The sequence below is a fragment of the Nicotiana sylvestris genome, chromosome 12, assembly GCF_000393655.2.
Source record: "Nicotiana sylvestris chromosome 12, ASM39365v2, whole genome shotgun sequence".
Taxonomy (NCBI): domain Eukaryota; kingdom Viridiplantae; phylum Streptophyta; class Magnoliopsida; order Solanales; family Solanaceae; genus Nicotiana; species Nicotiana sylvestris.
Genome location: NC_091068.1, coordinates 137,157,462 through 137,169,005, shown reverse-complemented (window position 1 = coordinate 137,169,005; position 11,544 = coordinate 137,157,462). Strand labels below are relative to the sequence as shown.

The 11,544-nt window shown below is 37.1% G+C and overlaps 2 protein-coding genes across 2 annotated transcripts; both read left to right on the top strand.

Annotated features, from left to right (window-relative positions):
- Positions 1–4,554: 4,554 nt before the first annotated feature.
- LOC138883810 (uncharacterized) lies at positions 4,555–5,192 on the top strand. The gene is made up of 2 exons (XM_070164524.1): positions 4,555–4,981; positions 5,125–5,192. The coding sequence occupies exons 1-2, from the start codon at positions 4,555–4,557 to the stop codon at positions 5,190–5,192; spliced, it is 495 nt and encodes a 164-aa protein (XP_070020625.1).
- A 4,124-nt stretch (positions 5,193–9,316) lies between these two features.
- On the top strand, positions 9,317–10,708 carry LOC138883809 (uncharacterized). The gene is made up of 3 exons (XM_070164523.1): positions 9,317–9,937; positions 10,289–10,445; positions 10,515–10,708. Exons 1-3 carry the CDS (start codon positions 9,317–9,319, stop codon positions 10,706–10,708), a joined length of 972 nt encoding a protein of 323 aa, XP_070020624.1.
- Positions 10,709–11,544: the final 836 nt, after the last annotated feature.

Sequence of the window (11,544 nt, the reverse complement as noted above, 5' to 3'; positions counted from 1 at the left end):
TTGTATTTTTATATTTATGCCAAAATATGGTTAAGGTAATTTTTATATATTCTTACAATTTTATTTTATATTTTTAAAGCTAAATTGCACATAATTACAATATTAGCCATTTTAAGGTTTAATTGTGTTTTATACGCATAAAATCAGATTCTGTATTTTTAAATTGTTAATTAGGTATTATTAATCACTTTATTACTTTCAATTTATTTTTAGAAATTATTTACTATTTTTTATAAATTAAAAAGGGAAAACTGACTATTTAAATAACAACCCCTTTTGTATTTCAATTATAGCCCAAATTGGACCCCAATTCCCCAGCCCAAATTTTACTTTAAACTCGACCCACACCCTTTAAATCCTATCCAAACCTGGATCTCCACCTACCCTATACAATCTGGACAGTTGATCATTCAGATCAACAGTCCCCAGCTCTCCTTCCTAAATTAAACCAAATGACGTCCCCCCAAACGCTGTCATTCCTCACTCAACCGACTCCCATATCTCTCGATCTATCTCTGGTTCTCTCTAGAACATTCTTCCCTCCCCTCCTTTCTGATGAACTTCACCCAATTTCTCCAGCCATCTCCTTGTTTGAATCTATGGTGGTCTCACCACCTACCAGCCTTATGGCTCCCTCTTGAAGGTGTGTCACCATTTTGAGTCTTTCAAGTGAACCAGAGGTGGTTCACTCGCCTCCCATGGTTTCCCTTGCCATTTTTTGTCCATCCATGGTCGTTCGAGTAAGATCTGTGACTCTTCCGGCTAGATCGATAACTTTTCGAAGTTTTCTCACTTTTTTGGGTTCTCTGAAACCCTAACTTTAAAGACTTTCCTATTTTTCTTTCAAATTTGTATTAGATCTGTGTATTTATGAACCTCTTGGTATTCTTCTCAAAGGTTTTTTTTGGTCTTTTTTTTCAAAGTGACTCACTGTCTTCAAAATTAGGGTTTTCTCAACCTCTTTCAAAAGACTCCTCCTCTGATTTTCAGTGTTCTCTTATGATTCTACTATGTTTAAATGATTTGTTTTTGTTTTCTTCTACCTAGTTCATCATGTTGAAAATCTAAGTATTTTTGGTTTTATTCAGGGTTCTGGAACTGTCTTTGTTCATTTTGTATGCACGCCTATTTCGATTAAGTTCTTTATGGTTAAATCCTTTCTATGTTTAACTTGACTGATTCTGAGTTCTTAGTGTTTCTGACTCAACTTTGTTAAAACCCTAATGTCTTAAAGATTCTCCTCATCTGTTACTGTGAGTTTTAAAGACTTCTTTTACTCGTTTCTGTGTGATGGCCTGATCTCTTTTACCTGTTACTATGTGTTAGACTGGTTCTTTATTTTGGTTCTATGTGTTAGCCATGACTACTCGACTTTGTTGATTACCATGCTTCGAGTAGTCCTTAGCCCACCCATGTCACTTCTGTATGTTTGTGTTCATCTAGTTTGCTCCTTTTTGTCAATATGTTTGACCCTGCATGTCTGATACGCATGTTCATTCTTTTCTATTTATATGTCGAAATGTAGAATCATGACTCCTTCTTTATAGATCTTGATTTCCTTAAGTTACGGTTTAAATGCAAGGTTTTCTTATAAACCCCTAATTTTACTTGCTTGTTTAAGTTGATTGATTCCCTTTCTTTATTTGTTGCGATGTTTCACATCGCTGAATCCTTTCCCTAAATTAAGTATATTCTGTACCTAGACTCAATTATATACTCTATACTTTTACTATCCCTTATATGATAAAAAATCAATCTTTCTCAAATTGATTTTCGTTCCTTAATTATCCTTGTTAGTATCCGTTTGAGCAGTAATTCCTTGGTTAAAGGGAAGTACTTGTATTGATTGGATTCTTATGGTGATTACTTCCATAATTGTGCAAAACCTTTACTTGATACTTTATTTTCTACTTGTTTTCAAAGCTATAAATACTCTACCCTCTCTTCTCTAAACACACGAACATATAGTTCAGAACACACACATACACACTTAAACTCTCTCTTCTTTCTCTGCTACTTGTGTTACTGCTTGTCTAGCCGGCTGAAAGCCAAGGCTAGACTGTGGAATTCTACTTGCTTTACTTTTCTGCACTTTGCTTCTTTAACTGGTATGTCCTAGTTCAATTTTAAAGCTTCAACAACAACATGTTTCTCTTATTGTTTCAGTTTCTCTCATTTTTGGTCTACTTCTGCTTGTGGTTCTGTTGTGAAACCTGCAGTTTAGTTACATTACCAGCATGCTATAATGTCTCCCCTTCCCCTTTAGATTAATGCACTCCCCTATGTGTGTTTCAAGGCATGCTTTGTCAATTACTTATTGTGTACTTACCGTCTTATGAATCCCAATTCCCTATCCTTTCAATGTGTTTATGTTCTTTCTGACTAGTTTGTGATTGTGCCAGTATCAGCTATTGTTGTGCATGTCCAAACTAGTCCTAAGACCCTTGATGGGGTTATGTGTTTATAGTCAAATGTTTATGTATCCCAAATCCCTTGACCCCCTTGTGTGACTATTGATTCTGTGCGTGATCCCCTCTTAAGGTGTTTGAGTTTTGTTTGCTACTACAACTGCCTCCAATTATCTCTATTACTAATTGTTTTCAAAATGGACTTGTCAGTCCATTTTTTAAACAAACTCTTTTCAAACTATGTCAAGCACTCTCACATATATTCTTAGGCTACTAGGTTCTGCCCCTTTTGTGTGAGCCTTGCTTTGGGACCCTTGAGTTCCCTCTGAACCTGGACACATAAGAGAGGAAGTTAGAATGAGGCTTCCTATAGTTGTAACTTCTTATTTTACATCTCTTATGTAATTCAATCACATGGTCTGTAATAATTTGTAAACAAGTCTTGGGGTGGCTAGTGAAAAGGGATAGGGTGAATATGCATGCCATAATTTGTTAAGGGTAGAAAACATGCTATTAGGTTTATCTTCCTAATTGTGCAATAGAAACCATGCTTAGGATCCATACAATGCATTAGATATCATGTTCTTAGGACTTATGTTTCTTGATTCAGCACCTCATTCATTGATCCATGCTCTATGTCTATGCATTTAAAAATCCTGCTCTTAGGAATTCTGCGTCATGAGTTTCATACATGCACTTTAGACACCATGTTTTAGGATCTTATTTGCACTTGCATTCACACTTAGTGTAGATTGCTGATTATAAAAGAGGTAAAACAACTTCAAACTCGATTATCCTGTTTAATATAACTAGTAATAACATCTGCATTCGTATCAACTAAAACATCATGCTCTTAGGGTAAAATAAGCTCCAAACCATCTTTTAATAATTCTGAATAACTGTTGCATCTCGCTTTGCTCCTAGGCAAGCCTTAGGTAATAACTTAAACTAGAACTGCCTTTGTCTAATTATCAACTATTAAAATCAGTAGGTAAACCTGATTCAAACTTCTTTTCTGAGTCATGTAATAAATCTGGTTCTGATGTTACCAATTAAGCACCCTGCTTTAGGATTCTAAATTCAGACCTTAATTATGTATGAGTCATGATGTCTATGTGCATTATTTGTGGAGGCATATCTGAGCCTTCTGTTTGTTTTCTGTGTTTCCCCCTTTAAATGTAGTCCTACTAGTTTTGTATGTCGCCTTAGTATTTTGCCTTTAAACCTGAGGGTCTACCTAGAACCTCCTTATAGGATAGAAATCCTAAATTCCTCCTGGACTGCTAGTAAGGGACGGGTAACAGCATGCAATAAAAGTCGAGACAAACCCTCGTTTCAATTACCTTCACGGGGTGAGAAAGGGTAGATATAGATATGATAACCGGTGCGGTAATACCACATGTATCCCCTCTTTTGAGGAATGTCACACCGGGTATTGCATTGATATGATCCATATTACAAACAATCGTAGGAAACCCCCTTTACCTTCATAAGCATGCTTAGATTGTAACTCTTTTTCAAAACCTTGCTTTCATTAATCATTTTCAAACACTTGTGTATTTAACTTAAATCTCCTATTATTTGAGCCCTACTTGTCTATTTGCTAATTATACAAATTCACAAAAAACTATCTGGCCGGGAACCATACTAGTGGATCCTGAGAGGTGCCTAACACCTTCCCCTTCGGATAATTTCAAGTCATTACCCTATCTCTCGTTATCAAGCATAGTTGGAAATGAACATTATGGGTGCCCTAACGCACCTTAAAATAGTTAGGTGGCGACTTTTCAAAAATGCGAACCTCGTTCCCAAAAGGAATGAGTTGTCCCATACCTAAAATGTCATGAATCTGATTTCTGCGGAAGGAAAAATGGGGGCGCGACACTTGGGATTCGTTCTTTCCACTTGCGGAGTTTGCCTACAATAATAGTTCTCAGTCTAGCATTCAGATGGCACCGTACAAGGCTCTTTATGGTAGGGGGTATCGATCCCCAGTGGGTTGGTTCGAGTCGGGTGAGGCCAGATTATTAGGTACGGACTTGGTTTAGGATGCCTTGGAGAAGGTAATGTGATTCATGATAGACTTCGCATGGCCCAGTCTATACAAAAGTGTTATGTGAACCAGAAGGTTTGCGATATTGCACTCATGGTTGGAGAGCGGGTCTTACTCTGGGTTTCACCTATGAAGGGTGTTATGAGGTTCGGAAAGAGGGGCAAGTTGAGCTCAAGGTTTATTGGTCCCTTTGAGGTGTTGCGGCAAGTTGGTGAGGTTGCTTATAAGTTTGCCTTACCTCCCAGTCTAGCAGGAGTCCATCCAGTATTTCATGTTTCGATGCTCTGTAGGTATCACAGCGATCTGTCTCATGCATTGGATTTCATCTCAGTCCAGTTGGACAAGGATCTATCTTATGTTGAGGAGCCAATGGCTATTTTGGATAGGCAGGTTCAAAAGCTGAGGTCAAGGAACATTGCATCAGTAAAGGTTCAGTGGTGGGGTCAACCAAACGAGGAGGTGACTTGGGAGACCGAGCAGGATATGCGCAATCGTTATTCTCATCTTTTCACCACTTCAGGTATGTCTCTAAGCTCGTTCGAGGACAAACGATTGTTTTAAGAGGGGGAGGATGTAACGACCCGACCGTCATTTTGAGATTTATAGACCCTATCCCCTATTAATTGTTTTCCTTGTATCTATTTCTGCTATTGTAACTTGCAGGGAGGTTTCATTTTGGTTTTTGGAGTGTTTTGAGATACTTAGCCCATAAATGGAGGTTTAAGTCTTAAGATTTGGACCGTTGTCAGAGCTGTACAAACACGACTCTGAAATGGAGTTTTGTCAATTCCCTTCGCACCGTTAGGTAATTTTGGGCTTAGGGGCGTGTCCGGATTATTTTTTGGAGGTTTGTAGCTCATTATGTTTGAAATGGTGAAAATTGAATTTTTGGAGACTTGGACCAGTAGTGGAATTTCTGATATCGGGGTTGGATTTCGATTCTAGAAGTTGGAGTAAGTCTGTAGTGTTAAATATGACTTGTGTGCAAAATTTGGGGTCAATCGAACGTGGTTTGGTTGGTTTTGGCATTGGTTGTCGAATTTGGAAGTTTCAAGTTCTTTAAGTTTGAATCGGAGGATGATTTGTATTTTAGCATTGTGTGATGTGGTTTCATGGCTCAACTAAGTTTGTATGGTGTTTTAGGATTTGTAGGTATGTTTGGTTGAGGTCCCAAGGGCCTCAGGTGTGTTTCGGATGCTCAACGGAATAAAATTGGACTTATGCATATTTTGAAGTTTGTTGGTTCTGATGTTTTTGCATTTGCGGTGGGAAGTCCACAGGTGCAGCCCCACAGAAGTGAGGATGAGGTCGCAGGTACAATTTTAGGCATGAGGGTCAGTGGTCGCAGATGCAACACAAGAACCGCAGAAGCGGAGCCGCATCTGCGGGGGAGTGATTGCAGAAGCGGATTTGAGTAGGAGTGAGATTTCCGCAGAAGTGGACGAGTTAGCGTTGAAACACATCCGCAGATGCGGTTATAGATGAGTAGGTGCCGAGTTTCAAGGTTTATTGAATTTCCGCAGGTGCGGAGCTCTAGCTGCAGAAGCGGTTAATGGACTGCAGGTGCGGTTTAACTGGCAGAAAAAGGCGCTAAATCAAGGGTTTGATTCATTTCTTCATTTTTGGACTTGGAAGCTAGGAAATTGGAGTTTCGTCGAGGGATTTTCAGAGAGAGCTTTGGGGTACCGATTCGTAAATCGATTTTGATTGTATTTGATTAATCCATAGTTGTTTTCTTCATTAAATTGAGGAAATTGGGTGAGAAAGAGGGAAAAGGGGGAAAGGTTCCCCAACCAAATTACTGAGATTTGATTGGGATTTAGACATCGGATTTGAATAATTTTGGTATGAATGAACTCGTGAGTGAATGGATGTTCATAATTTGTAACTTTTTTCCGATTTCGAGACGTGGACCCGGGGAGACCTTTTGGGCGACTTTTTCCAATTTCTCTCCTTAGCTTTGATTTCATTAGCTAGATTAGTTTCTTGTAGATATATTTATGTTATGTAACTGGTTTTCGCTAGATTTGGGCCATTCTGAGTCAGATACTCGTGGAAAAAGCATTGTTACGGATTGATTGAGCTTGGTTCGAGGTAAGTGGCTTGCCTAATCTTGTGTGGGAAAACTCCCCTTAGGATTTGGTATTGTTGATATGTGAACGTTGTGTATGTAAGGTGACGAGTGCGTACACGGCCTATTTGTTGAAAAACTCTGTTTCATTAAGTAAAATATATGTTTTCCTTTAATTGAGCTACACTAGCATATGTAATTATCCTATTTAGTTTAGGACAACATGTCTACGTGTCTTAATTGCTTATCTGAACTCTGTGTAGTATGCTTAGTGAAATGTTTTCTTCTTCATTGACTTGTACTTAGTCTAAATTGTAAGATTTTCGTGTTGTAGTTGTAATTCTATTGTTGAGCTGCATATTTACTTTGGGACTATGGAACGGTATTTCGGGAGATTCTCTTGTGCTGCATTTTTACTTTGGGACTACGGAACGGTATTCCAGGAGATCCTCCAGCACTGCATATTTACTTTGGGACTATGAAACGGTGTTTCGGGAGATCCCCCTATATATTTATGTTTGGTACTAGGGGACGGTATCTTGGGAGATCCCCGATTGTTATCTCTATGTTCTGAGGTGTTGTCTTTCTATGATTTTATTCCTGTTAGATTTTTGTATTTATTTTGACTGTGATATTTCATTCTGTCTTATTTCATTATATTAATACCAGTAGGGCCCTGACCTTATCTCGTCACTACTCAACCAAGGTTAGGCTTGGCACTTACTGGGTACCATTGTGGAGTTACTCACGCCCTTTCCTGCACATTTTTTTCGTATGCATATCCAGGTTCATCTTACCAACCTCATCACTAGTTGCAGTCGCTGCTGCTTATTAGAGACTTCAAGATACATCTGTCCGCGCCCGCAAATCCTCGGAGTCCCCCTCTATCCCCCATGTTCATTTTTACTTCTTTCTGTAGAAATGATGTATATAACAGTTAAGACTTCTTAGTAGTTTGTGACGTACGGTATTTCGGGTTTTGGGAATTATTTGGTACATTTCAGAGGTGATAATTGTATATGTCGAGTGGTATTCAGTTGCTTATTAGATATTTGTTACTGTTAGTACTTAATGTTCATGCTTTTATTTTATTTCCGCAAAGTGTTAGGCTTACCTAATCATAGAGACTAGGTACTGTTATGACAACTCACGGAAGGAGAAATTGGGTCATGACATATTAATACATAAGTTTTAGTAACAACAACATATAGAACTAAATTTTAATATAGTACTACAACTTATAGCACTAAATGTAGTGTGTGTGTGTGTATATATATGTTATTGTTTCTACAACTTAAGATTTAATATAGCACTACGACTTATAGCACTAAATATTTAATTATTTTTTAATAAGTTACATATGTAAATCGGACGGTATTGGTGGTCAAAATGGTCAAACACTCATAGATTATTGTTACTTACAATACGTAAATATAGCATCCTAAATTTAATATATATTTATATACATACAAATACACACACACACACAGATATATATATATCAGTTAATCAAATCGCATTTTGTTTTTAAAGAAGTTACCGACCGAAATCGGTCGGTATTATTGGTCAAAATGGTCACACACATACACACACACACATACACACACACACACACACACACACACACACATATATATATATATATATATATATATATATATATATATATATATATATATATATATATAAGTTCATGGTCAAACGGTCAATACTTCACTTAAATGTACCGACCGATATTTCCGATTGACGTCTGTCGGAAATCTGCTAATTAGAGCCCACCAGCGGGCTTTCTTCCCCATTTCTCAAATTTCTCTATCTCTCATTCTCTCCTCCACCCTCTTCAACCCTAAGGCGATTTCTCCCGAATCCCACTCAAAATCTATTCCTATTATCATTCTCCCCAAAAATCAAAGCCCAAAAACATCCCCATTACCTTCTTCTCCCAAATCCCCAATGCCACTGCCTCACCACCGCCACCCTCCTCCACCACTGCCTCATCTCCACTTCTGCTTCTTCCACCACCTGCCTCCATTCTCACCACTGCTCAACCGCCGCTACTTCTACCACGTGAAGCTTATTCTTAAAATTTAGGGTTTAATTTATTGTTCTATTTTTGTTTATTGCTTTTATAAATTTAGGGTTTAATTTATTGTCTTTTATTTGTTTATTGCTTTTACAAATAATTAGGATTTATTAACTTAGGGTTTAATTTATTGTTCTATTTTTATTTATTGCTTTTAGAAATAATTTATTAATTTAGGATTTAATTTATTGTTCTATTAGTGTTTATTGCTTTTAGAGATTTAGGGTTTATTAATTTAGGGGATAATCTTGTTCCATTAGTGTTTATTGTTTTTAGAAAATTAGACTTAACTAATTATTCTATATTAATTGGATGAGCTAAAAAATTATAATTGAATGAGTTAGTCTAATTGAATGGCTTAACTAATTCAATATTTTAGTAAGTAAATGTTGTAATTTTTAACTAAAGTTTATTATGTAACTTAATTGTATAAATTAAGTTAAATTACAATTAATGTAACATGTAATTTATTTGTTCTTTCTATAGATTGAATATCGTATTTGGACGTATAATAGGAATTATCCTACTCGTCGGTTTTTAGGGAGGAATCTATAGAGAGGGTTAAGGAATTTATTAGGCATGCAATGTCACTTGGACCGTTTCGGATTGGAAGGATGATTAGGTGTCCTTGTACGAAGTGCAAGTGTTTGAATTTTTTGGGTTCGAAGGATGTTACGACTCATCTTTATAGAAAGGGATTTATGGATAATTATTTTGTGTGGATTAGTCATGGAGAGGTTGATGGTACTGATGGTATATTTAATAACGTAGTTGTTGGTGAAAGTAGTAGGTCGATGAAAAATAGCGTTCAACGGCCTAGATACCATGAAATGGTTGCGGATGTTTTTGGGATACACTTCGATTTTGAAACCCATGAAAGTGTTGAAAAACCTCCGAACGAAGAGGCAAAATATTTTTATAAACAGTTAGAGGACGCTAGTCGTCCACTAAGGGAAGGGAGTATGCACTCTCAGTTGTCTGTTGCAATTAGATTATTAGGTATCAAATTATATAGCAATATTTCTCAAGCGGGAATGGATTCTTTCATTGGCCTTATAAGTGAACTAGTTGACCCAACTTTCAACATATCTGAAGATTTATATAAGGCTAAAAGATTGGTTTCTAAGGTAGGACTCTCGTCTATGAGAATCGATTGTTGTGAAGATAGTTGCATGTCGCATTACAAGGGTGATACAGATTTAGAAAGTTGTAAATTTTTTGAAAAACCTCGTTTTAAGCGGGTTTCCAGCGGGAAGAATGTTGCTGTGAACTCGATGCATTATTTACCTCTTATTCCTAGATTAAAGAGGTTGTACACATCGGTGAGTTCTGCTTCTCATATGATATGGAACTACAAAAATAGAAGACCACTCGGTGTTATGTGTCATCCTTCAAATGGGGAAGCTTGGAAGCATTTTGATAGGACGTATCCGGATTATGCTTGCGAACCGAGGAATGTTCGGTTGGGTTTTTGTGTTGATAGTTTCACACCATTTTCTGTTTCTACAACACCATATTCATGTTGACCGGTCTTTGTTACGCCATAAAATCTTTCGCCTGAAATGTGTATGACTAGTCCATATATTTTTTTAAATTGTGTTACTCCCGGTTCCCGCAATTGAAAGAGTTTGATTAATGTATATTTGCAACCTCTGATTGATGAGCTTAAATAGTTGTGGTGTGATGGAGTTGAGACATATGATATATCAACTAAGCAAAATTTCAACTTGCGTGCTAGCTTAATGTGGACCATTAATGATTTTCCTGTGTATGGAATGTCTGGGTGGATGACTGTTGGAAAATTAGCATGCCCTTACTCCATGCAAAATGGTTAGGCGTTCACTTTAAGACATGGCCGAAAGCAGTCATGGTTTGATTGTCATTGTCAGTTCTTGCCAGTTGATCATGAGTTTAGAAGGATGAAGAACACATTCAAAAAGAATACAGTTGAACATGATTTGCCACCTCCAGTTTTGTCCGGTGAGGAAATTTGGGAGAGGTTTCAGAACTTCACTAAAGTTACCGAGGCCCCACCTTCTAAATTTCCTAGATATGGTGTTACTCATAACTGGAAAAAACAGAGCATATTTTAGGAGTTTCCATATTGGAAAGATAATCTTCTCTGACACAATCTTGATGTCATGCATATTGAGAAGAACTATTTTGAAAATTTGTTCAACACAATAATGGATGATAAGAATAACTCAAAAGATAACCCGAAGGCTAGACTGACTTACAAGAATATTACAGGCGACCTGAATTATATTTTGTGATGACCTGATAGGTCATCTATTGTTTTAAAACAAAATTCTGTGTTTCGAGGCCTTAAACCCTTATTTTAGTCCTCCTCGATTTACGTGCATAGTTCGGCCATATTTTCAGAAAGCTTTTATGTTAAAAATTGAGAAAAATATGAAATTTTGCTTTGAAATCCATAGGAGTTGACTTCGGTAAATGTTTTGAGCAAACGGACCAAGATTCATGTTTTGATGGTCCTAGAGGTTGCGTTCGTGATTTGCGACATGGGCATATGCTAGGAATCGAATTCGAAAGTCCCTAGCACGAGATATCGGACTTCATTGAAATTTGAAAGTTAAAGACTTAATGAATATGAAATGTTTAACTAAAAGTTGACTTTTGGATATCGGGTCCGTATTTTGGTTCTGGAATGTGGTATAGGTCTCATACCATATTTATGACTTGTTTATGAAATTTGGTGAGAAACAGAGTTGGTTTGACGCAATTCGGACGTCTAGTTGTGAAAATAGAAGTTTCAAAGTTTTCTTGAAAATTTCATTTGATTTGGTGTTCAATTCATAGTTATAGGTGTTATTTTGGCGATTTGATCACGCGAGCAAGTTCGTATGATGTTTTGAGACTTATGTGCACTTTTGGTTTAAGGCCCGAGGGCTCGAGTGAGTTTCAGATA